The sequence below is a fragment of the Protopterus annectens genome, chromosome 11.part0 (genome assembly GCF_019279795.1).
Source record: "Protopterus annectens isolate FY-2018-M chromosome 11.part0, PAN1.0, whole genome shotgun sequence".
NCBI classification, from domain to species: Eukaryota; Metazoa; Chordata; order Ceratodontiformes; family Protopteridae; genus Protopterus; species Protopterus annectens.
Genome location: NC_056745.1, coordinates 880,378,082 through 880,404,767, shown reverse-complemented (window position 1 = coordinate 880,404,767; position 26,686 = coordinate 880,378,082). Strand labels below are relative to the sequence as shown.

Below are 26,686 nucleotides of genomic sequence, written 5' to 3'. Positions count from 1 at the left end.
GAGCCACACTGGATACCACCTTGGGCATGAAAGAGGGATTGGTCATGAGGGACACCCTGTCCGCATGAAAAATGATGAAAGGCTCCACTGCCATAAGGGCCTGTAATTCAGATATCCTTCTTGCTGAAGCGATTGCTAAAAGGAAAGCTGTTTTCCAAGAAAGGAATTTTAACTCTGCAGTTGCAGCTGGCAAAAACGGAGGAAGAGTGAGTTTTTCCAATACAAAGTTAATGTCACAGGCTGGAGTTGGGGCTCTCCTGGGTGGTCTTAACTTTTTGGCCCCTCTGAGGAACTGCGTGAGCAGTGGGTGAGAAAAGAGGGGTGGTTCTGTGTTGTAATGAGCTGAAATGGCTGAGGCGTGAATTTTGATGGAGGAAAAGGAAAGGCCCTTGTGAAGCATCTCAGTTAAGTACTGAAGAATCTGAGGTAAACTGGGTGCTGCTGTGGCCATCCCTTGAGTTTGGTTCCAGGCACAAAATCTTTTCCATTTTTCAGCATAAGATTTTCTAGTACTAAGGCCTCTTTGCCTCTAAAATGACATCCAACACTTGTTTGCTGAGGGACGGTAATGGAGAGATTAGGTAATTAGCTAGGCTGCCAGGTTCAGGGCTTGAAGCTGGGGGTGCAGAATCTGGCTCTCCTGCTGTGACAGCAGGGTAGGGGTCTGAGGCAGGTGCCATGGGGCTAGCTGTGACACACTGCACAAATGGGGGCACCAGTGTTGGCGCAGCCAGTCTGGTGCAATCAGTATCATCCTTGGTTTGCCCTGTTTGATCTTTAGTAATCCTTTGGAAAGGAGAGGCAGAGGAGGAAAGGCATAAACTGATAGATTTTTCCAGGTGAAGGACAGGGCATCCACTTTCCAAGCTTGTTTCTGGGGAGTCCTTGTGTAGAATTTGTCCAACTGGTAGTTCTGGGGGGAGGCAAACAGGTCCATCTCTGGGCTCCCCCATTTGTTGATCAACATGATGAAAATCTTTGGTTCCAGTTTCCACTCATGTGGGTCCATGAAATTTCTGTTTAGTTCGTCTGCCAGTGTATTTTGTTTTCCTGGCAGGAATTGAGCCTGTAAATGCACTTGGTAGCTCAAGGCTGTGTTCCACAGAGCCATGGCTAGTCTGCAGAGGGGGTAAGAATGGGTACCCCCCTGCTTGTTTATGTACCATGTAACAGTGGTGTTGTCCGTCTTTATCATTAACTGTCTTGGAAGAATGTGGTCCTTGAAGGCTGTCATAGCATTCTGTGCAGCTAACATTTCTTTTTGATTGATATGCAGGTGCATTTGACTTGGGTTCCATTTGCCCTGAATGCACTTCCCTGCCAGGTGAGCCCCCCATGCATAGTCTGATGCGTCTGTTGTTAGGGTTTGGGCGGCAGGGGGTAGAGTGAATCATAGTCCCTTGTTTTGGTGGCCCACCAAAGGAATTCTAACCGTAGGCACGGTATGATAGGAATCACTGCTTCTAGATCCTGAGAATGCTGACACCATAGGCTTTTTAGATACCATTGTAGTTTCCGCATATGCAGTCTTGCATACGGAATTAGTAGAATGCACGAGGCTATGAACCCGAAGGCTTGCAGTATTTGCCTTACAGATAGCAAGGTTTTTGTCGCCACTAGTTTAAAGTAAGTTGTCAAATGAATTTGTTTCTCTGGCGTGAGAAAAGCCATCTGAGAAGTTGTGTTCAAGCTTGCTCCCAGGAATATAGTTTGTTGACAGGGTACCAGATGTGATTTTGTTTATGGTGTACCCCAGACAAGTTAACACCTTTTGTACAAATGCCAGATGATTCAGAAGTATGTCCTGGCTTTCTGCCTGAATTAGACAATCGTCCAGGTATGGGTATATTTGAATATTTCTTTGCCTGCAAAATGCAATGACTGGAACTAGGCACTTTGTGAATACCCTGGGCGCAGTAGATAAGCCAAAGGGCAGTGCAGAGAACTGATAGTGCATGCAGCCTGCTTTGAAGCATATGTATTTTCTGCAAGATTCCCTGATTGGGATGTGCAGGTAAGCTTCCTTTAAATCCAGTGTTGCCAACCAGGCATCTTTGCCTATCATGGGAAGCAACTGGTGAAGAGTTAGCATCTTGAATTTTGGAATCACCAAAAAGGTGTTTAGGATAGACAGGTCTAGGATAGGACACCATGAAATGTTTTTTCTGGGTACCAGGAAAAGTCTTGAGTAGAAACCTTGTCCCTTTTCCTCTTCTGGTACAGTCTGAATAGACTTTATTCTTAAGAGAGAGAGCGAGTACTTGCTTTTGAGCCTCTGCCCACAGATTTGGGGGTAGCTCTGGCCAGCCGTTTGGGGTTGGTAATGTGTGGAAGTGAAATCTGTATCCTTGGGAAACTATGTTTAAAACCCGTTTGTCCTGGGTAATGAATTCCCAGTTTTTTGCTTGCAGAGCAATCTTACCCTCTAAAGGAGCAGTCAGTTGAGAAGTGCTTGGAAGTTTTAAAAGTTAAGTCACTGAGACTGCTTACCATAGGGGGGAGTCTTACTACTCCCTGATCTGGAAGTGGGAGCCCCCCACTGCTTAGTCCTGTGCATACCCTGGGACTGAAGCCTGGGTGTTCTGCTGGTTCTGGGTTTGAACTGAGAAGACCTGGTTTGCATAGATTTAGCTTTTTCCTCCATCTTTTTAAGAACATCTTCTGCTTTGTTGCCAAACAGGCGGTCCTGATTTAAGGGAGCATCCAGCAATTTAGTTTTAACAGGATCTGGCAAAGATTGCTCCTTAAACCAAGCATGTCTTCTAAGTACGGACCCGGTGACAGCAGCCCTGCAAGATGCCTCTAGTGAATCAAAACCACATTGCAAAGTATGTTTTCCAACCTGTTCAGCCAAATGCATTAAATCCTGTAAATGCTTATTTTCAGCAAAATCAGGAATCAACATAATTTTCTATTTAAGTAATATGCTGCCGATACTTTAACATATGAAACTGGCAATTTAAGGCCCTGATGGCCAAGGTTGCAGAGGTGTATACCTTTTTATCCCATCTATCCAGGGCCCTGGAATCTCTATCGGAGGGGGTAGGATTTTTGGCAGAAGTAGCCTTAATGCCCTTGGGTTCCTGTGAAATGTTCTCAGGATCTGCAGTAGGATTTTTAAAAAGGAACTTGTGAGAATCAGGAACCCTGTAATATCTACCAGGTTTTCTGGGAGCAGGAGGTAAAGAGTCAGGGGCCAAGCTAGATTCCAAAAAGGCATTGCCAACAATGTCCAGCACAGGACGGATAGCTAAAGGCCTGTGTTAGGGCAGAAGTAAGAAATCTCTAAGCCTCTTTTTAGAATCAGAGTAATCCTGGCTTTCCCAGTGAAAATGCTCCCTAAAAGTATGCAAGGTTTCACAAGAAAAATCCTCTGGGGGAGAAGCAGAGGGAATGGAGTCCTCTGCATCAGAATCCTCATAGGTAGATAAAGGTAAATCCTGATCATCAGAGGAGACAGAAATTTCACAATCCTAGTCAGAAGTATCATAAGCAAATTCAGTTCTAGGTCTCAGAGGGGGAAGGTTGGCTTCCCCTGATTAAAGTAATAAGGTCTTCAGCCATTCATATCATTTGTTTGTTAGGCATAGAGGCCTGACCATGCGGTCTGGGCGTCGGTTTCTTAGGCATGGTTCGAGTTTTAGACCTTGAAGAAGAAGATGGCGTCGGTTTAATATGCAAGTCAGTAGGCCTAAAAACACCCTCAGAAGCTGGTGCCTGCACAGCGACTCCGGACCCATCCAAGGTAGAGACATCCGCAGGTTCCACAGTTGAAGCATCTCGCGGCATACCAGACTCCGAACGGGTCTCAGTAGAGGCCTGCGAATATGAAGTAGCGGGTATCAGGGGCTGCGAAAGCATCTGACGGAGTACCGGCGAACTGGCGACTAGCTTAGAAGCGTCGTCAGCAGCTTTGGACCTAGGTGGCCTGTCTCTATCTTTATCTTTGCATTTTTTCAGAATGTCAGTAGTCGGGTGGCTTACCAAAGACATATCTGGATAATTGAACCAAGTACCAAAACATTTAGAAGCGAAAATATACCGATGACGAATAGTTTGTGGTTTAAATAAGGCACAAAACCGACAGAGAGATATGTTGTGGCCAGGGCCTAGGCAAGGAATACAGTATGAATGAAATCTTTATGAGGTATTTGCTTTCCACAAGAAATACAAATACTGACTTTTACTGACATCAGTTTAGAGCAAGAAAAAGTGTCCCCAATGGGGTACTTAGCTTTAGTTGAAGACTCTGGTTCTGAAACTCGAAAACGAAAATTATAGGAGTCGTCCGACCGGCACTTGTGAACTGCTTCTGCTTCGGGCACTGCACGGCAAGATAAACTGATGTAATGGCGTCGGCTGCATGCTTTATACCCCTGACTACCTGACATCATGAAAGATGAGACAGCAACCAACACAGGACCCAAGACTTTGACAATCAGGCCGACTGAGGGCTACTGCAAGCAGATAACCCAAATGTGATGACTGCAACAGTGAAACACAAAGAACATCCTACTCTCTCAAATAACTTTTTGAACTTCTCAAGTAACCACCCTTTTTGCCAAAAGAAAGGCTTGATTAAGGGACAGATGGTCTGGAGAGCAAGAATAGTATCTGAGGAAGAACACTGTATTAATGAGCTTGATAAATTGACTGATAGGTTTATTGATAGGGGTTATCCAGAAAAAAAATGTTGTTAGAAATTAAAAGAAAAGTGCTGAGTAACAGAAATGACAAATGTCCACCTTTATTGGGGAAGGGGATACAACAAAATGCCAAGTCACAGGAGGGTGAATCAAGTGAAAATTATGAACAAACCATGGCAATAAAATCTGGGGGAGAAAGTAACGCTATCAAGCAAATTCTAACGAATAACTGGACGGTTACGGAGTATGACATCACGGGTAAGGCTTTAGAAAACAGACACAGTTTGTTTATAAAAAGCATCTTAATATAAAGAAGGTACTTGAAGTGAGTTGCAAGAAAAGGGACCAATATAAGACACGCAAAACAGCTAGGGGTATGAGAAACTGTGGGTCCTGTCAGTACTGTGGATATGTTTATGAAGGACATTCTTTGAAATTAAGAACCTGTAACTTTGAGTTTAAATTAGAATGCAGCTGTGACTAACACTAAAGGAGCGGTCTACATAGCAATTTGTAGGCAAGACTGAACATGCTCTAAAGAAAAGAATATATGAACATTACTATACATTAGCAATTCTAACACCAACAATGCATTGTATAAGTATGTACAATAAGAAGTTTTATTTTTTTTTATCCTTGAACAGGTACCATTCAACCCTACAAGGAGGCCTTGGGAATATAGATTGGAATATAGGGAGTTATTGTGGCAAGTTATATTAAATGCTTGTACATTTCCTGATTTAAATGATGCTCTCTCTTTAAGTAGCTTATTAAAGTTAAGGACAGCTTAGTTATAATTTATTTGGTTTAATTAGCTCTTACCACATTATTAAAGGATACACAAATATTTAGAGTATAGAAATTTGAAAGGTGCTATTTTTTATGAATTATTTTTAACAAATTATCACGACTGATTAACCCTTACTATAAATTTATGACTGTGGTAAAGTCCTAATTGTATTACAGACAAAAATGCTTAACTGCAGTTTCCTGAAGTTTTACAGCACTAACTTACTAAATGCATTCATTTTGCTTTGCTTGTCCGGTGCTCCATTCTCTGCAATGACTTGGTGGAGCTTTGATTTTATCAAATCCATTAATGCAGACTACTGAGAAGATTCAACTGTGCGAGCCCTTCAGCTGGCACAAAAGACTGAATAACTGACTTACCTCCTCTGATTGGAGGAGCTTAGCCAATCCCTCAACATACACAGTCAGAGGAAGAGATTCTGAGCTCTGGAAAGTTGCCAAAGTAAATGCATGTGCAGACAGACAACACATAAGCCACATGTCAATGATGAACATCAAGATGATATGTTAACATCCGGCTGCCCTAGTTGTATTCACAAATAAACAGAATATGTTGATAACCTCAAGAAGGACAGAGAGAAAGACCACAATGACAGGTGCCAGTAAAGCAGAACAATGTAACAATATACTGCTAGTGGTTGCAGAACTTAAGCTCTATTAAAAATATATGTAATAGTAGCATGTAGCCGATTGATATTTTTAGAAATTTGTTTTCATTCATTTTCATTTCTGGCAAGTTAATGCCTTGTAGGACTACATCCTAAAATATTTTTTATTCAGAATGCCGCGATGGTATGGCGGTAGCGCTGTTACCTCACAGCAAGAGGTTCTCCCGTTCGATTCTCGGCTGGGCTTGGGAGTGCCTTCTGTGTGGAGTCTGCATGTCCTCCCCGTGGTTGGGTAGCATTCGAAAGACATGCGTGCGTAAATGGGCGTGCCTTCGTTGAAGGTTGGGTGTCGAGCTGGCACCTTGGCGTTTCGTAAAAATCTACTGCCAATCATTAGCGGACTGGGGTTCCGCTGTGGCGACCCCTTACCGGAAAAAGCCGAAAGACAAACAACAACATTGATTAATTTTTTGCAACAGTTTTTATTGTAACTATTATTACTAGATGTATGTTCTGTGACGATTTTCTGTCTGTTATGTCAGTTTCCTTCTGTCTTACTCATATGTGAAAAAAACGTTTGACTGCAAAACTGCTCAAAGGACCAAACTGAAAGCCACACAAAGAATTCTATTATTTCCTTCCTTGCCCTACTTCTGTGCAGTAATGGCACCACTTCTGTAAAGATGATTATGCTGGTTATCTTCCAGAGATCTCTGTTGTGCCATCTCAGTATGCCAGCAACCAAATCACCATCTTCACTGGAGGCAGCTTTAGTTTTTTTAACGGTTGCTTTCAACAAAGCTAGAATTACTTCTTACACACTGATTAAACTGAATCTCTCCACTTTTCCCACACTCTTGCTAAAAGTGTGCACTAACACAAGTATGTAATATTGCTCCTTCAGCAGTCTTTCCAATTATGACTGTGCTAACATGAACAGGCAAATTAATCCAAATTAATTCTAGCAAGAAAAAACAAAGTAACTACCTAACTTTCCTTTTCATTTAATGGGAAATATAAGATCCACACAATGCAGATATAACAGTACCATTAATTCAGTAGTCCACACAGATGTTCCTATCTAACCTAACGCTAAGACACTGACAGAAATCTTTACTTAATGCTTTTTGTCCCTGTCAGATTACAACCACCCAGCCCCCATCACTGGCCAAAACACCTATTCATACCCCATCATGATACGCCTCGGCCTTCCACATCACCCCCAAAGGGATTCCATCTTTCTAGTTATGATTTGCCTTTTGAAACCCTTAATATCTGACTAGGCAACAAAGGCTGAAAGTTGTGCACTGGTGAATCATCCATGGCTAGCTCAAACTTTATACATCTTATTCCTCCTCTTCCTTTGGTAGTTAACAGGTGCAAATGTTTACAACTCTGGTCCCAAAGCACAAATTCTGCTAATCCACATCCTTGACTAAAGACCAAGCATTCTTTGAAAGGCTTTAAGTCTGGCCATCTGTCAGAAATGGATCCAGTATAAGTAAGCTTTATCATTTCCCCCCACCTGACATTCCAGTGCCTGGGTTGCTACTTGAACCAAGGTCAACTGGGACACAGTGCTTTATCTGTCTTTGTTAAAACACCTTGAATCCTTGAAGGCATAATATAGTCTGTGCACCAACATGCTGGGTAACATCTTGCTTTTAACTGGAAGCCCGAATGATGGCTTTTGCTTCCTGAACGTCTTGCTTTATTAGTCCCCCATTTCCTAGCTTACCTCCGTTTTCATTATGTCCATACCCTTCTAGCTGCCTATGCCACTCTCCTAACACTGATAACTTTTATAGGTTCATAGGTAGGTACTAGATTACCTGCCCAAAGGCATTTATAAGCCTAGCCAGAATGTGTTGGCTTTCGCCACCCCCTTAGATGAGTTCCCTGTGCCTCTGTCCAGCAGAGCCACTGAAGTGATCCCCAGGGTAAACTTTCTGTTTCCCATCCACTTGTTAAAGTTTCTCTTGAAGAGTGTTAGTGAGGAGCTCTGCCTAATGTAGATTGAAGTCTTGTTCCAAAGCATGGGAAGTCTCTGGGACAGGAATCTATCCCTCCAGTACGTCCTATTTATTGTTGTGGTGAGGTTTAGATCCCTACAGCGTGTGGCTCGAGGGGATATGGTTTTCTTTAGGTGGAGCTTCTCCGGCAATTCTGGGTTGGACATGGCCTTGTATGTCAGGCAGAGATCACCTCTGAGTAGGCGGTATGCAATAGAGTACAGCTGGAGTTTCTTCAGTCAAGCTGCATAAGGCATCTGTTTGAGGCCAGTGATTCTCTTGGTGAGGTACTTCTGTGGTCTTTCCAGCTATTGCAGGTGTCTTGTAAGGTACATCCCAAATGGGGCGTTGTACTCTATGATGGGTCTGATGAGTAGAGGGGCACAATGACCTCTTTTAATCTGAATGCGAACCCTTTTGTGATTAGGTGGGCCACGTAGAAGGATTTTCTAACCACTTTGGCAATGTGATTATCAAAGGAGAGATTACTATCTACTTGGGTCCCCAGATCCCTTATTACATCTTCAGTATTTAGGGGACTACCACCTATGTGGTAGTAGTTGGTACTTTGTTTTTTCCAAAGGGGATGACTATATACTTTTTGGCATTTAGCTTGAGGCCTTGATTTTGACACCAGGTATCCGTCTCAGTGAGACCCTTTTGGAGGATGTCTGTGTCAGCCGGAGTCTCAATTATCGCCCCTAGTTTGCAGTCGTCTGCGAACTTGGTCAGCCATAGTCCTTCTGTGCTTGCCTGTACCTCTGAGAAGTATACGCCAAACAGGAGGGGTCCTAGGACTGAGCCCTGGGGAATGCCACTTGTAACCAGTTTAGAGTCGGACCTAGCTTCCGCAACTCGCACCATGTGGGTTCTGTCCGTGAGCCAGATGGCAACCCATCTTGTGATGTAGGGGGTTTATGTTCAGGCTGGTGAGCTTGTCTATAATACCAGAATGGGGAATGGTGTTGAAGGCCTTTGCGAAGTCTAGGTAGGCTGTGTGTACCACCTTTCCCTTGTCTACAGCCTTGGTAACTGTCTCAAATAAGTCCACCAGGTTTATGAGGCATGATCTGCCCTTAAAGCTAAACTGGGTAGGGTCCAGTGTTTGGAGGTTCCCTATGTCTCTGTTAATGAGTTCCATGATGATGCATTCCACAGCCTTGCAGACCAAGCTAGTCAGGCTTATAGGGCGATAGTTCTTCGGGTCTGTTCTGGTTCCACCTTTGTGGAGCGGAATAAGCGTTGCTATGTGCCACTCTATGGGTACATAGCCTGTGGAGAGGCTGAGTTTGAAAAGTGTGTTTAGGTGAGGGGTTAGTTCGTCTTTGTCCTCGTGTAGGACGCAGCCTGGGACACCGTCTGGTCCCATTGATGCTGTGTTTTTGGCTTTGGAGATGGCCGTTTTAACCTGAGTGTCTGTGATTTCAGGGGCTCTACATTCTTCTGGTATGGTTATGGGCCCTTTTGGGGGTTAGAGGACGGTGAAGTTTGCACCGAACCTGTCTGCCAGGATGTTGGCAATATCGGTCCGGTCAGTGTATTTTGTGCCATTCTGCACTAACTCCGAGCAGATCTGAGCATTGCCACTTAAGATTCTTGACATAGCTAAAGAATGCCTTGTGGTTATCTTTGGAGTCCTTGGCAATTTTTCTTTCGAAGCTAGCCTTGGTTAATTTTATGAGGGATTGTAGTTTCTTGCTGATACTGATCAGGGATGTCTTCCCTTCTTGGGATTTTACTCTTTTCTGTACTAGTTTCCTCCTTCTAATGTGTAGCTTGTTTATGGCAATGGTCCACCAGACTGGTTTCCTTTTCTTGAAGGAGTGAGTCTTGGTTTTGCTTGGGATAACATGATCCATGTATTTTTGTAGGTGCCCATAGAATGCATTAGTAAAGGATTTTGCAGCTTGGACTGCGTTATCCTTTAGCATGGGGACTTTTGAAACTTTCCACCTCGGGTCTTAAGTAATGTGAAGTTTGCTTTTGAAAAGTTTTTCACAGTGGTTTCCTTGACTGGGGGTGGGGGTGGAATGTGGATATCCAAAGTGATTTGTTTATGGTCAGATCTAACCAGCGAGGGGTTGTCTTCCGCTGTGGAACACCAGTCGCCCATGTTGGTGATGACCAGGTCCAATATCTTGTCACTTCTGGTGGGAGTGTTGACCAGTTGATCCAGGGTGTTTGAGTTATAAATTCTAGGAAATGTTCAGCAAGGGAGTTAGTACTTGAGTAGTTCTCCCAGTTAATGTTTGGGTAATTGAAATCACCCAATATTAGGGTGTTTGGTAGGACCTTTATGTTTCCCAGTGTTTCCAGAAATGCAGAATGGGGGTCCTGGGACATGGTGGGTGATCTGCAGCAAGCTACAATTTGAATTGCAGTTTTTCCTGTTGCTAGTTCTACGTGGATGATCTCTGAAGCATCGTGCTGTGCCACTAACCTGGAGGTGTGGGTATCCTTGATGAATATGGATACGCCCCCACCTTTTGTATTTCGGTCCGGGTTCTGTGGCCGAAATGTATGGTATGAGTTGTAGCCTGGTAGTGCTGGGGTGCTTTCTGGAGCCTTAAACCAGGTTTCTGTTAATGCACATATATCGATTTTCTCCATACCGAGGAGTGCCTCTAGTGCATGCATTTTGAGGTTTAGACTTCTGGCATGGAGTAGCATTACCCTCAGTTTCTTGTTACCTGTGCTGTTTACGGCGGTGGATTTGTCTTTTGAGCCTTGCCTAAAAAAGGCACTATGGGGGTGGCAAGAGCCTTGGCCAGTATTCAAAAGCCTAAGGGTGACAGGTGCAAGCCATCTCTAGCGAAGCAGCGTGTCTTGTCAAGCATGTCATCCCAGGCGGACAGACACTGGCTCCCCTTTGAATGACACTAGAAACTTAGCCAATTGTTGAAATTGATCATTTTTGTCTTTATACCGTGGTATCATTCTTGGTGAGGGCAGGATGCTACTCAGGGTCAGGGTCATACCAGCCTGGGCTACGTGATCAGAGAGCTCTTCCATGTCTCTTTTAATGTAGTCCAGGGAGGTACGGCTCAGGTCATTCACACCAACATGGACAATGACAGAGTCATATTTGTACTTGTTCTGGAGTGATCTGAGTGCTTGTGTTATGTTGCGGATCCTGGCACCCAACAGGCAGCTAACAGTACCTTCTCCTTGTTCAGCTTAGTGAGTGGGACGTCAGTGTGCCTGACTATAGAGTCACCTATTACTAATGTGTTGAGTATGTTATTTTGCCTTAAGAGCTGTGGTTGTGTAGCACACTGGTTTTGTGAAGTGTGTGTTTCATGATTTGTGTTGGGGGGGGGGTGGAGGTTGCTTAGATGTCTGCTTTAGAGGTCTCTGTTGCTTTTGCAGATTTTTATTTAGAGCCTCCAAGTATGTTTTTGTGTATTTGTGTGTGTTTTTTGGTGGTGTTGGTTTAATGGGTCTATGTGAAACTGGTGGTGTGATGCAAGTATTTCCCTTCTCCTCTTGACTGTCTGATCCATTCTTAGGTTGAGAGAGCTTAGCCTCCAGTTTGACTGTATAACTGCATCTCTCACATGTATTAGTGCTTGGTGGTAGGAGGAGAGGGTTGTCTGTGTACATGAGGCAGTTGTAACATTTCCTCAAAATGCCCAGATTTACCAGATGGCCTGGAGAGTACACCTGAAACTGCCCTTTGACATGCCTGGAAAGGTACAGTGAACTGTTTTACTGACTGGCTGGTAAGGTCGAATAGAGAGCCTTGTCTTTCTGTACGGTATAGAGGGGTCTAGTGTTAGGGTTTATTAGTGCTTGCTATGAGTTTTGAGCAAGTGCTGGGCTGCAAAATGAATGGATTGAGTGCTTAAGTTGAAAGTTTGTCTAGTTCCAAGGGAAAAATTGAAGAAGAGACTTTGTGGAGCTGGGAATAGCTATACCCTAGCTAACAGTCACTGCCCGGCACGCAAAACCTGGCAAATGGGTTTTTTATAGCAGGGAAATGAAAGAGATAGAAATTAGCCCAAAATGCCCAATAAACTACTAATTTCTGGGCTGAAACCACTCCTCCAGGGAGAGATAGGCTGCTCAAAGCTCCCCTCAAATATAGACTTACAGGAGGGGCGGGCAATTCCAGAGCCACCAACAAAAGACAAGAACAGGGAGTGTGGGTGGGGAATTAACTGCAGAGAGAGACACAGCACACTATTCAGTGAAACAATTAGGTAACAGAAAAAATAAAATACAGTACTTTTAAAACTGCACGTTTGTACTTAGAAGAATAAAATACAGTACTGTAAGTTTGCACTTAACTTCAGCTTCTAATGCCGGTGATTGCAGCCAACCAAGTCACTCAGCAATTGAGCAATCCTTTCTACTATCAGTTGCTTAACCCTGGTAACCTCTCAACATCAACAATGTTATGATATTCTGGAAACGTTTCTCCCTTGGGCACCACTAACATTTGCCCTGTCATGAAGCTCAGGTCTCAAAGGACACCCCATTCTGCTTTTGCATCACTTGTGTTCAGAGCGTCACTGCATGATTAGCATTTTAGGACTGTATACTGCTCAGCCAAATATGAAAATACTATATGATGAGCAACAATACAATAATATACTATATGGAGCATTTGTAGCTCTGCTGTAAAGTCAAAGATGAGGGTACCCAATGTGGATGGGTCCTTTTGTGCAAAGTTCTGAATGTCAAACCTTCTATGGAAGATGTCTCCAGTGGTTACTACTACTGTAACAGTAATCTATATGAAGGACATAGTCTACCTTAATGCATTATCTCTTCTTGTACCTTACCACTGGTTGAACTTGTATATTTTATCATTAAGTACTAATCTAATGCACTGTAATTACTGTTGAGTGTCTTACTATAAACAACCAACAGTTTTTGTTCTTAACAGAAACTACTATAACATTATTGGTTACAATTATTCACAGCTGTGCTGCCACATGCATACTTTAATAAGTATGAAAACATTTAGAGACATTTCAAAATCTCTGCAAGCCCTGTTACCTTTGCTCATGAACTATTCACTTAAAATATGCATGTCCTCTGCATATTCCTCTGTGACCAAACCATCAATATGCACTACAAGTCCTTCAACATCTGTAAACTGTTTTACTTTGCAATATTTTTGTGGTTTGTTTATGGGTAATGGCTGAAATGGTTGCTTTTGGATCGGTCCACTACTTAGGTCAACAAACAAATAAATAAAATACAGTAGACTCCCTCTTATCTGGTTTCTCTGGGACCAGACCTTTAGCTGGACAAACAAATGGCTGGTTAATCACAAAATGCATACAAAATAGCATTTATAGGTTATGAATCGGCTAGAATAACATGATTTGTGTTGGTATGCATTTTTCTAATGAATATGAAGTCTAAAACTCAAACGTCTGTCATTAGCCCAGAGGAGGCTGAAGTGTTGTTATTCTCTGTTGTCTTTTGCTAGGGCTACTGCAGAAATTTGAATGCCAATTAAAGAGTGGCCAGATAGAGGGAGTCTACTGTAACACATTAATAACTCTGCTTCTGTTTACATGCTGTAACATGAAACAAGAATTCCAGTCTTTCAAATGATACATTAAACCAAGTTCTCATCTGCCCAAGTTGGTGGCAGTTCAGTGTGTATGTAAAAGATCCCATGGCACTTACTGAAAAAAAAAAAAAAAGAAACAGTACAGGAAATTCCCTAGTGCCTTGTCCAAATTTCCCTTAGTCAGTGTAAATACCACCTCAGGTTTTTCCTTTAAAGAGGCCACTGGCCTAGCTGAACTAACATGGAGAACAAAGAGTAAATAAGTAAAATAATTAATCCCAGTTCTCAAGAAAAAAAAAAAAGACTGAAACATTAATCCCAGCATTACTTGCACCTGTACTTGCAAATTAACCACCCTGTTTTTTAAACTAGATGCTGAAATACTTGGATTCTGTTGCATTTTCTTTACTGACTAGATGTAAACATGAATGACCCTATGCACTTCTAGTTTAATAATATAAGCTGCTGTATGTACTGCTTCCCATTATGAAACTGCAATTTTTCCTCACTGTGGCTGAAAAGGACTAATATGAGCTAACACATTTAATCAGTTGTGGCTGAAAAAAGACCTAGTCTGTCTACCGGACTATGAAAATAAAAAATATTCAAAACTTTTCTTTTCAATATTTATTATGTCTGTAATAAACAGCTTAGTTACGAGTCTCGGAAAGTTAAGCTCATGAATCACTTTGTATATACCAGTTGCTTTATAACTCGGACACAGTCATTCTAATATGTAGTACAGGTTTTATCAGTAGTGATAGACTTTAGAACATGCACAAACAAAATAATTAAACAAACTTACTTGTAGAAATACTTGTGGGAAATTGTTTAGGACTGATTCAAGAAGCTCTAGACCAAATGTTCGAGTCATTTCAGTCATACCCACTAACCAGTAAGGTGCATCTGCATTAACTAACTGACACAAGTCCTGCAAAAGAAAAAACAGACACTGTATACCTTACACATCAGTTGCAGGAAAAGTTAATATAAAAGTGTCCATGTTCTTAAAACAGTAGTTTCAAACAATTATGGCGACACCTCTCTTAACAGAACTTAAAATAAAAATATTTACAAAGGATGTAATATAGACAAGTGTAGTTTTAGCAGAAATTCATTAAGAATCTCAAAAGGGAGACAAACAGGTCCATAAGATAACTGAATTTTAACAACAAAAAATATACAACACATTAACCGATGCACTTAGTCTTAAAAAAACTCTAGAATAATCTGTTTAATATTCACCGGAAAAAAATGAAAATATGATGGCAATACCATGAGAAAATCATGCATAATTAGCCTGAATAAGGCACACAGATTGGCTGTAACAACACTCATTAAAATAAGTAAATGAATACATAACATTTTCCAAATACAAAGATGAGATCTGCAAATAAACTATTCTTTAGAAAGTAACAATGAAGGCAATCTGTTTTAAAAGTGCACTGAATCTTCTAAACAACATGAAGTGAGAGACTGAGGCGGGATCTACAGAAATGAACTGACACACAAGAAGATGGTCTACACTCTACGTACCCAGATAATTCATTTTCTGAGAAAATATGCTGAGCCTTTTCCTGGCAGGAAGGTCTACTCAGGCTTCCAACTGAGAGACCTCAGTAGCCACTGGCTGACCCTAAGAGGCTGCAGGAGAAGTGTCCTGAGAAAAGGGCCCTCTACCAGAACTCTTCTGAACTGACAGTGAAGGGGAAGACTTGCCAGAAGTGTGTGTGTGTGTGTGTGTGTGTGTGTGTGTGTGTGTGTGTGTGTGTGTGTGTGTGTGTGTGTGTGTGTGTGTGTGTGTGTGTGTGTGTGTGTGTGTGTGTGTGTGTGTGTGTGTGTGTGTGTGTGTGTGTGTGTGTGTGTGTGTGTGTTTTATTATCTTTTCTAGGTTTGTAGCCAGAAGCCAGTGGGGAAACGATCCTTCCAAAAATCAGTCTACTTCATCTCTAACAATCTACAATCAAATTTGTCACAAATGTGACATCTAGTATGTAGATGCTCCACCCCCAAGAGTAACATGAAAAGAGAATGAGCCCTTGGGGGATATGAAGATGCTTACAGCATCTACGAAACTCTGAGGAAGTCTTATCTATTTGTCTTCTGGTATCACCACTCAGGCACAATTATGACATCAAGTTCCCACACTTAGAGGTGTGCATGCCTTCCCTTGGCAATGCTGTCAAAAGGAACACACACCCTAAGTCCTAGGTTTCCCTCTTCAGCCGCAACCCACTGAGTAGACAAACAGAGAAGGCAAAAGCATGAACTAGTAAGTTAAACACCTGCCCAAACTAGAAGTCTATCCACTCCTAGTAAATACAAAGGGGGTAGTTAGTATTCACTACAAAGGTCCATCTTACAGATAAAAGTTATATGATGAGTACACATCTAACAACCAACTCTGGAGGCCTTTGCAGTGGGCAAATGTTAACAACAATCCCAAGGATTAAAATCTTAAACTTCCCTTGGAAGCAGAAGACAGAAACAACTGTAAAGCTAATAGCTGAGCAGACTGACTACACAGATGCCTACACACGAAATCATAGTCCAAATAATAATGCTTAGAAAGGTGTATAACAAATACTGAAAAAGACAATTCTGAAATTACAAGAGAAGCAACAATACCCCTACTGGAATGGAATCTCAAAGCCCATAGACATCTAGTTGCCTAACAGCAAAATACAACGATGTTTGCAATCTAGCTGGACAAGGTTTATTCTGCCAAGCCAGATCTTTCTTACCCTAAAATGAAGAAACCCAAAATTAGTCCATCTTCCTGATCTCCTGCATCTTTTACAAGGGTAATAAACTTCTAAATGGATTTCAACAGCAAGAAAATCTTTTTCTTACCTGGAATATACTTTTGGAAATAAAAAAGTGAGGCAGTGAACTAGTCAATGGACAGTTCTGCTTCTGGAAAAATGTCCAGTAAAACACAAGAGACCACACATTCTGCTGGGCCTGAAAAACTCTGTTATACATATGAGAATACACCTAGAAAAGTCTAACTGCTGAGACAGCTTCTAATTTATTTTTATTTTTCATAATCTCAGCAAATCTTGACTTAAAATAATTACACTTGGACTGTCCACAAGTTGTTGAGTGGACCAAGAATATACTAAAGAGCCAAACAACAAAACTGAAAACTAATAATGTAATTTCCTTAGTTGAAAGTTGAGTAATCGCTTGTGAAGTAGAATGCTACAGACATGCAAATAAGCATCTTTTAGAATAAGAGTTGCCATCCTGGATCCTTGAGACAGAACCATCTGACGTATCTCCAACTTTAAATTTGTGATTCTGACATATCCATTTACACTGGAAAACCTAAAATGGGTATTTACGTTCTAGTGTCCTTCATTTGAAGAAAAAAGTTTCTACTTCTTCTGTCTGTGTAGGCCAGTTTTGTGGGTACTCCATTTCTCTCCCTTTACAAAACCCTAGGGACTGATTAGCTACTCTAAAATTGGCAAAATATACTGCATGTACTCTTGTCCTTGTTTTTCATGTTACGAGTAAAGGGGGTCCGACATCATGATAATGAACTGATCAAACCCAATCAATAAAGTAAAACTGTAACAGAAGTCCCTTGTTTAACATCATGCATAAAATTGATATGGCCCTAACTAGGAAGAAGTCTGACACCAATAAAAAAGGCTGGCACAATGGGTTTGCCAATAATTCAGTCTTTTACCTGGCTGTGAGATTTTCTTTAAACAGTCAGGTGACATTGTTCTAAAAAAGAGATTCACCTCAATTAAGAGAAGTTCTGGAGTCAGAGGCAATTACATTAGTACCTAGAGGATGCCGGTGCAATACATACAGAAAGATATTCCTGGAGTCACGTATGACCAGTGTTCTTTTGTTCAGCAGAGATAATATGTTAGATGAATGTCTGCCCTTTAAAGCATGATCTAATTCTAGAAGAATCTTAACATCTACAACATTGTTGGGTATATAAACTTTCCAGAGACATACCTACAAAAGCAGAAACTGAAAGAATCTATTTAAATGCAAAATGGTAAAAACTGAAAAAGCATGTAAGTAAATATGCAAATTCTTCTAAAGTCTAAACTTTGTTTTCCAGCTTACAACTAACTGAAAGTGCTTCAGACCCAAACAAAACTCAGAAGAAATAGGAAAGCATCTTATTTTTGAAAATATATTTAAGAAACAAGCAGTTGTCATGCCAGGCTTTATAAATCACATAATGAGACAGCAGCTGTACTCTGAACTTCAAACCGAACTCGGAGAAAAATCTGTGTACCACAAGATATGTTTTCACCTTAGACAGCTCACAAACATTTGAAAGTGTATGCCATACATCTAGAATTCTACTTGTAATGCTAAAACTATACATATATCTGGGAGCACCACACGTTGTCTACTTTCTGTTGCCTAAGTCGTTACACTAAAAGTCTTTGTGCTCTGGAGTTATCAAAAATAGTTTCTTACAGAAATCTTTCTAAAGTCATGCATACTATCTAAATACTCCATTATTTTCCATTTAGCACTCTGCAGTTGCTCCTCTTACTATTCTGCAGTACTTTAACCTTTGTCAGCCCCTGTTAATTTATTTTATTTCTACCCTATTTTTAAACCCCATTTTCATTTTATCCCACTCATTGGCTATTCCTTCTGAAGAAAATTCTATCTTCCTAATAACTCTAAAATAATTTCCACTACCCATTCCAATTGTACTTTATTACCCTGTATTTTTATCTTGGTTTCTTTTCTATGCATGACCTGAAACTGTTACTGGATGTGTGTCAAAGCCTTTAATGGAATCCACATGTTCCTGTGAAATATAATTTCTATCCAGTCTAGCCCAGTTATTGTACCTTGGGGAATAAAATGTAAACACCATCACAGTTCCTACTACTGAATTCATGTCTCCTGTATCAAATATTTCATAAAGCAGAAATTGTATTATTTTTGCTGGAGTATAAATAAATGCCAGCGTAATCTTCCTCCCTTGACAGTAGACCATTACTACCTTAAATCTACCATTATTGTCTTTTTCCCCTCTTCTATTGATATTGTAGCAATCAATTACTTCCTTTTTCCTTTGGTCCTCATATTCTGCTGAATACACATCTTGAAATCCTTTCTTTGTCAAATGCCCATTTCTCATTTCTTCCCAAATATGTCTCCTGAATCATTGCTATTTGCATTTCTTAATATAATTCAATACTCTTTCCTTTTCATTTAAGGTGGAGGTGGGATTACATCAAGGATCAGCTCTGAGCCCTTTCTTATTTGCAATGGTGATGGACAGGTTGACAGACGAGATCAGACAGGAGTCCCCGTGGACTATGATGTTTGCAGATGACATTGTGATCTGTAGTGAGAGTAAGGAAAAGGTGGTGGAGACATGCTCTAGACAGAAGAAGAATGAAGGTCAGCAGGACTAAGACAGAATAAATATGTGTGAATGAGAGGGAGGATAGAGGAATGGTGAGGATGCAGGGAGTAGAGGTGGCGAAGGTGGATGAGTTTAAATACTTGGGATCAACAGTTCAGAGTAATGGTGAGTGTGGAAGAGAGGTGAAGAAGAGAGTACAGACAGGATGGAGTGGGTGGAGAAGAGTGTCAGGAGTGATTTGTGACAGACGAGTACCAGTAAGAGTGAAAGGGAATGTCTACAAGAGGGAAGTGAGATCAGCTATGTTATATAAGTTGGAGACAGTGGCATTGACAAAAAGGCAGGAGTCAGAGCTTGACGTGGCAGAGTTGAAGATGTTAAGATTTGCACTGGGTGTGAAGAGGATGGACAGGATTAGGAATAAGTATATTAGAGGGCCAGCCCAGGTTGGAAGGTTTGGAGACAAAGCCAGAGAGGCAAGATTACATTGGTTTGGACATGTGCTGCGGAGGGATGCAGAGTATACTGGGAAAAAGATGCTAAGGATGAAGCTGCCCGGTAACAGGAGAAGAGGAAGGCCTAAGACAAGGTTTATGGATGTGGTGAGAGAGGACATGCAGGTGGTTGGTGTGACAGAGCAAGATGCAGAGGACAGGAAGAAATGGAAACAGTTGTTCCGCTGTGGCGACCCCTAATGGGAACAGCCGAAAGAAGAAGACTCTTTCCTTTTCATCTATACCTGTAAGCCCATTTATTACAAGATAATATGGGTAAAGTAGCAATTTTGATTAAAAAAATTATTGTTCCCACTTATTATACATGACAGCTTTTTTCCCCTCAGTGTGTATTTCTAAATTTTGCCTTACATACAACACACTAATTTTTAGCAGCCTGATTTTTATACAGTTGTTTCTTCTCATCTACATCTGAACCTATGTCACATTTTTCAAGACTTTTTGCTTTAATGAAAACCCTCAAGCAAAACAAACAAAAAAATACATTTTAAAATATCCCCATCCCCTATTAACTTAGAACAAACAAAAAAAATGTACATTTTCAACAAATTAAGTTTAACCCTTCAGATAGAAACAACTGTCCCAAATTGACAGCTGCACCCAGGGGAATTATCTACTCTAAAATTAAGGTTATCCATGATAAAGTGCGTACTACAGCCTAGGTTCCCACGCACACTGATTGTTGTGTGTTCTTTTCTTATCTCTATTCCTCTCCCACATATGAAAACAGTTCGTATGCTTTCAAAAAACATGAACTTTTAGGCCTCAGAAAACGTGAACTGTCTACTTTTAAAGAAAAAGAATAGTTGTGTAAAATCTTACCATAACCATAGATGTCCTTCTCTTCCATGTTGCAGTTATTCTAAACATGAGGGATCTTCTGCCTCAGGCGACCCAAATGTCTGGCCCATATACAAAAGCTTAGCCTGGCTGTTGTCATGGTGTGTGGGACGTCACACGTAGGTACCATAAACCGTGGGTCATAAATGTCATGTTTGCACACACAGACCTCAGAACTGAATGCCCCAGTCGGACAACAGACTAAGGATAGCTGATCAGGATGCCATCCAGAGAGGGAAAATAAGGAACATGAAGACAAAGAAGAAGAGGTAAAGGTCCTAAATGAGGGTTTTAGGGAGGGATAGGAATACTGCATCATGGAAGAGAAGGACATCTATGGTTATGATAAGATTTTACACAACTATTCTATATCCTTCTATTCTCGTGCTGCAGTATTCTGAACATAAGGGATAGTACCAAAGCTCAGCATGTGTTACGGGAGGTGGAAGAAGAGGGACTCTCTATGAATCCATGCAGGATGACTTTAGCAAAGCCCACCCTGACCCTGGAGATATTGTCCAGCTAGTAACGCTTAGTGAATGTGTGGACTGAAGACCATGTGGCTGCCTCCAGGATAGTGGCTGTATCTAATCCTCTGGTGTCCTTAGAACCAGAGGCCACCTCAGCCTGGACCAAAGACCCTTTCTCTAAAAAAAAAAAAGCAGAAGTCTAAGCATTTGTCTGCTCCTTCAGAAAGTACTCCTGATTGGCAGGCATTTCTCAATCTATTTTCCAGGCCTTCATGGCCCTTAGGCTTACTTCCTCACAGACCCTTTCTGGTCTGCCAGCCTCGAGTCCCAGGCCTGCTTTTCTAAGCCCATTGCCCCATGCACAGGTATCTGAAGATGATCTTCATCTTCCTCTTCAGAGGAGTCTCTTTCATATTCCTCACAACTGGCTTCTCCCTTATAATAATTGTTGTCCTGAAGAGGATTCTCTACAAGGTGATTCCCCAACTGAAGACATCACCTTTGGGGAAACTATTTCCAACATGACGGAGGATTTCAAATGGGATTGCACACAAATGACAGAAGTTCAAAAGGGGAGATTATGAGCTTCTACAGATTGAATCCTCCTCTCACTCAGCCATTCCTGCAGTGATCCCAGCCTACTTGGATGCCTTTGCCTCGGCTTCCAAGGCCACAGACTCTAAGCCACCAGCCCCAAAAAGACCAGAATGGTTCTATAAAGTTCCTGATTACTTCAAATTTCTTATCAAGCCTCCTATGGCACATCCTGCTGTTACTGCAGTCTGTACAGCTAAACAATCTGGACAGATTCCCTCCTCTTCCTTGCTCCCACTGGATAAAGACAGTAAGATGATGGATAGGTTACGGTAGAAAATTTACACATTTTCCACACTAGCCTTTAGAACCATCAACTACCAAATGCATATGGTCACATATACCTTGGACCAGGTCTCACAAGCCATAGATCAACTGAATTCTATAACACAGTTTCCCACCAAGGCACAGTTGGCTTCCACCCTTTCATTAGCTGCACAGGTCACTAGACGCACTATAAAATGCAGCTATGATGTTGCAGAAGCATCAGCCATGTCAGCTGCCTCAGCCTCAGTCCTTCTTATGTACTCTTACAACCATTGCTTGAGGATTTTAAAAGCAAAATTATGGATGCTCCACTGGACAATAACATTTTCTTTGGAAAGCAGTCATTAGAAATGTTTAAAAACCTGCAGGAAAAAAAGCAGAGAGCTGCAGGACCTCAAATACCTTTTTTGTCTCACCAGTGCACAAGTTTCATAAAAACTACCCTGCTAAACCCAAGTTTGTGAGGAAGGCTTCCACTCCACACTCCACCTTCCACCAAACTCAGAATAAGTGCCAGAAAACCTTCCTCATCCAGGCCTACCTCCTCTAAAACAACTCTAAGACAGCCCTTTCCTGACAGGCCTAACAATGCGTGACTATCAGACCCTAACACTCCATTTTCTCCTTTCTGCCTGCCTGTCTCGCTGTCTTCCCTTGTGGCAATAGATCACCTCAGACAACTGGGTCTTGTCAATAGTGGAAAAAGGATATTTCATAACCTGGAGGGAAAAGTCTCTCCCAAAAGGTATCCCACACCCATCAAAGGGCCAAATTCATCTCATCCCACAAGTCATTCAAGATCTTGTCAGACAGGGTACTATTCAGAAAGTCCCTCCAGACTCTTCCTAGTCCCAAGAAAGGATTGCCCATGGAGACTTATCCTGGATCGGTCTCTTCTAAACCCTTTCCTCCATGTTGAAGAACAAAGAATTACATAAACTGTTAAAACAAAATAAGGCAAGTCCGTGTAGCGTTGACTTGTTTAATGTAATAACCTTCTTTCAACCAGAATAAAAAGCAAAGCAGACTCGAAGCAAATATAACATAACAATGATACTAAGCGCTTTCACCCCTACACACCTGGGGTATCATCAGAGTATCCATTATTAGGTTCACATTCCATTTAAATACCCAAAACTCAAATCAATTAACCAATCACATCAACCATAAATGATTTTATACATATATATTTTTAAAAAAACTATTTTAATATAATATACTTAATGTAATACATAGACATACAATAAAAACATACAATAAGTACATAAAATATATTGAATATATATACCAAAATGTCTCACTTATTTAATACCTTTTATCAAAACTTGATTTGTTTTATTACTAATATATACATAAATAATTATTAAACTTATATCAAAATTTTACTATAATTTTAAAAAAATACTTCAAATGTGTATGTTGTATTTAAATACCTAATACTGTGTAAAAGGATACAAAATTCTAAAAATATCACTAAAACTATTACTTAATTTTCATATAAAATGAGGTTTATGTTTTAAAATACTAATTATAGAAATTTGTTCATTAATACCCGGTGGTCTGTTAGCATTTAGTCTTAATTGCCATAAACATTCTTTGACTTCCAAAAGAGTATTGTCATCACCCCCTTTACTAAAATTGTATGGGATCCTGTCAATAATGAAAAAAATAAACCTCTTAAAATCTTTACACCTAGTACTGTGATTGTATAATGAATTAGTACATTTTTTATTCTTGATGTCCCTGTTGTGTTCCATGATACGGTCTCTTAACCTCCTAATAGTTTTCCCTATATAGTATGCCTGACATGATAGACATGAAGCCAAATATATTACCATCTTCGTATTGCAATTACAGAACCCCGGACACTTGATGGACCTACCATAATTTTGTACTGCCACATATGGACCATCATTTATAAACTTACATGTTTTACAGAATCCACATTTACTCATTTTAGAATTTTTATAGATATTATTGTGACTACTTGTTTCCAAGTGTTCTCTTAAATTTTTTCCTCTACTATATGTCACATTCGGATGTTCTCCAATAATATTTAATACATCTGATGTATTTATGAACACACTTAACCATGTCTCATTTAATATATTTATAATTAATTTTCCTTCATCATTGTATGGTAAAATATAGGCATGAATTTTACTTTTATCTATTTCATTTTTTCTATTTGATTTGTTGTCCTGTCCTGATTTTAAAATAGGTTGATAGTAAATATGTCTCTTGTGTAAAATCTCTTCCTTAACATTGTTTAATAATATGTGTGGATAATTTCTATCCCGAAACATCCCAACTAATTTATCAATTTCAATAGAGAATTTTCTGTCTTTTGTTATTATACGTGATAACCTTACCATTTGTCCTTTTACTAAATTCTTTTTTTGAAAATATGGATGACTACTATTAAAATGCAAAAAAGAGTTGGAATATGTTTTCTTTCTGTAAATGTTTGATTGTATACCTTCATCATTCTTATAAAATAGAATATCCAAATATTCACACTCATTGTGACAAATTTTGTGTGTGAATCTCAAAAAAGTAGATGTAGTGTTCAAAAATAATATAAATTCCATCAATTCATCTTTGTTTCCTTTCCAAAAAATTAATATATCATCAAGAAACCTACAATAAAGCAAAATTTTTGAAAAATATCTGGAAGTGAAGATACTTTCTGTCTCCCAATTGGCTAACACCAAATTGGCATATATGGGCGCACATCTTGCACCCATAGCCACACCAGCCTTTTGCCTGTAATATCTTCCATCCATAAACATAAAATTGTTTGTTAAAACTAAATCCATCATGTCAACAAGCAATTTACGTTTAACAGTGTGTATATTACTGTATTTAAGTAAACTTGTCTCAAACATGGTAAGGCCCTGTGTGTGTGGTATAACTGAAAATAAATTTACTACGTCTATAGTGACCATCATGGTGTCATTGTTTATAAGGGTTGTATGTTCCTTCACTACTACTAGACAATGCCATGAGTCTCTGAGGATGTGTGGTAATTTAATTAAAGTATCCCTACAACTGACATCAATATAGCGGGCCATAGCTTCTAATTTAGACCCTTTTGCAGAAACAATGGGTCTAAAAGGTGGATTGTTAACATTTTTGTGAATTTTTGGTATACCAAAAATAGATGGGGTAACTGGAAAATCAACTAAAAGATATTTATACTCATTCCTGTTAATCAAGCCTTCCATCATATATTCATATAGTAACCAATCCACCTTAGTGTATGCCCTACACATCTCATACCTAGATACTTCTTCATAGGTATTAATATCACTCAGCATGTCAGTCATTTTGTTTAAATAATCCATTTTAGTCATAACCACAACTCCCCCACCTTTGTCTGGTTTCATAACTCTATATCTATAATCCTTTGTCAATTCCTTCAGACAAAATCTCTCAGCTGTAGTTAAATTGTCATTCACTTTTGGTAAATTAGTCAAAATCCTACGAAATTGTACCTCACATAGCATTTCAAATATATGTACAGCTGGATTTTGGGGGGGTATAAAGGTACTACTTCTTTTTAAGACAGGTTGTGTGGTCTCGTAATTAGAAATGGTATTTTTGTCCGTAGCAAAAAATATTTTTAAATTCAATAATCTTGTAAACATTTTTAGGCTAATCAATGTCTTACCTATGTCTATTTTAAAACTAGGCACATAAGAAAAGCCCTTTTTGAAAAGGGAGATATAGTCACCTCCAAATTCTGTATCAGTGTAGTTATATAAAGAAAAACCACCATCAATAATAGTTAAGCACCTTTCATTTAGTTCATTGTTTGGAGAATTCACTTCGTAACTTACTTTATCATTGTTGTCTATACATAAATACTCTTCATTAATACACTTGTTATTGCTGTTAATGAATTCATCAACATTTTTTGACAATAGTATATTTTCATAATGTGTACTAACAGTTGCAATACATTCACAACTTACATAACTACAACAAGAATCTAATATTGTGAGTTTGTCCTGTACCTTTGAACATCCCTGTACTGATTCTGATATTGGTATTGCCCCTGATAGCGGTCGCGTATTCGTTCTGACCTCCGTAATGTTGGTTCCTCTAAAAAAACTTTGTCATTGTCTTTGTTAGATAGATAACCTGTCCTGTTAAAAGTATGTTCTTTTTGTTGTTCACCTATGTTACTATCATTGCGACCAGTCTGTTCTAAATTTGTCCTCTCATCAAGTTGTTTACTTCTAATATTATTTTTAAATTCTCTAAAATGGGTATATACCCTATTGTTTTTATAATCATTACTATCCCTATGTAGCTTGTTATTTTTTATCTCCAAGCCTTTGTTAACAAATCTATCCATGTCCTTAATAATGTTCTCAAAGCGATGCTTACTGTATTCAAACAGTAAATCATTCTTAATATTGTTGTCTAATTTAGTTAAAACATCATTCAATTTTGTCAACTTAATATTATTATTTTTTATAATAAGTCTCAACAATTGCAAACCAACATTGTCAAATAATTGTAACAATTCATTGAATGTATCAGTGTTCTGTTCAAAACCAAATGGGAGTTTAAATATACGCAGCCCCTTTGGTACCTGTTTTAGTTCTATACATCTTTCTAAAAACACGTTATCCATCTGTAATGATTTATACGTTTTAAGTACCTTTTCAAAATCCATTAATTGTCTATTCAAATTCCCCATGTCCTTTTTGTTCGTTTTAACCACTGACGCAAAGCTGGGTGCTGTTAGTAAATCCTTAATGTCTGCATACTTGTTTGAAACCACATTTTTTCTTTTAAAACCATCTCTAGTGTTTGTTGTGGTGTTCGGAGGCGGAAATGCGTTGCCAACATTTTCCATTCTACCTAAAAAGATTCCTCCTTCAGTTGAGCCCCTCAAACCATTACTAGTCGATGGATTGTTGTTCCCAGTACCAGGAGTAGAGTGTAACGTGAATAACTGTTCTTCCATGTCCGTTAAAGAAACATTCACCCCATTTTCTAAGCCATTAATGTT

General features: G+C 39.9%; 1 protein-coding gene across 1 annotated transcript in view; it reads right to left on the bottom strand.

Annotated features, from left to right (window-relative positions):
* MON2 (MON2 homolog, regulator of endosome-to-Golgi trafficking) overlaps positions 1-26,686 on the bottom strand; it is a gene marked incomplete in the record, with an annotated part of 2,751,369 nt that overhangs the window by 2,092,211 nt on the left and 632,472 nt on the right. Inside the window, 1 exon segment of the mRNA XM_044088289.1 lies at positions 14,412-14,537. Coding sequence (XP_043944224.1) covers positions 14,412-14,537 — 126 coding nt within the window.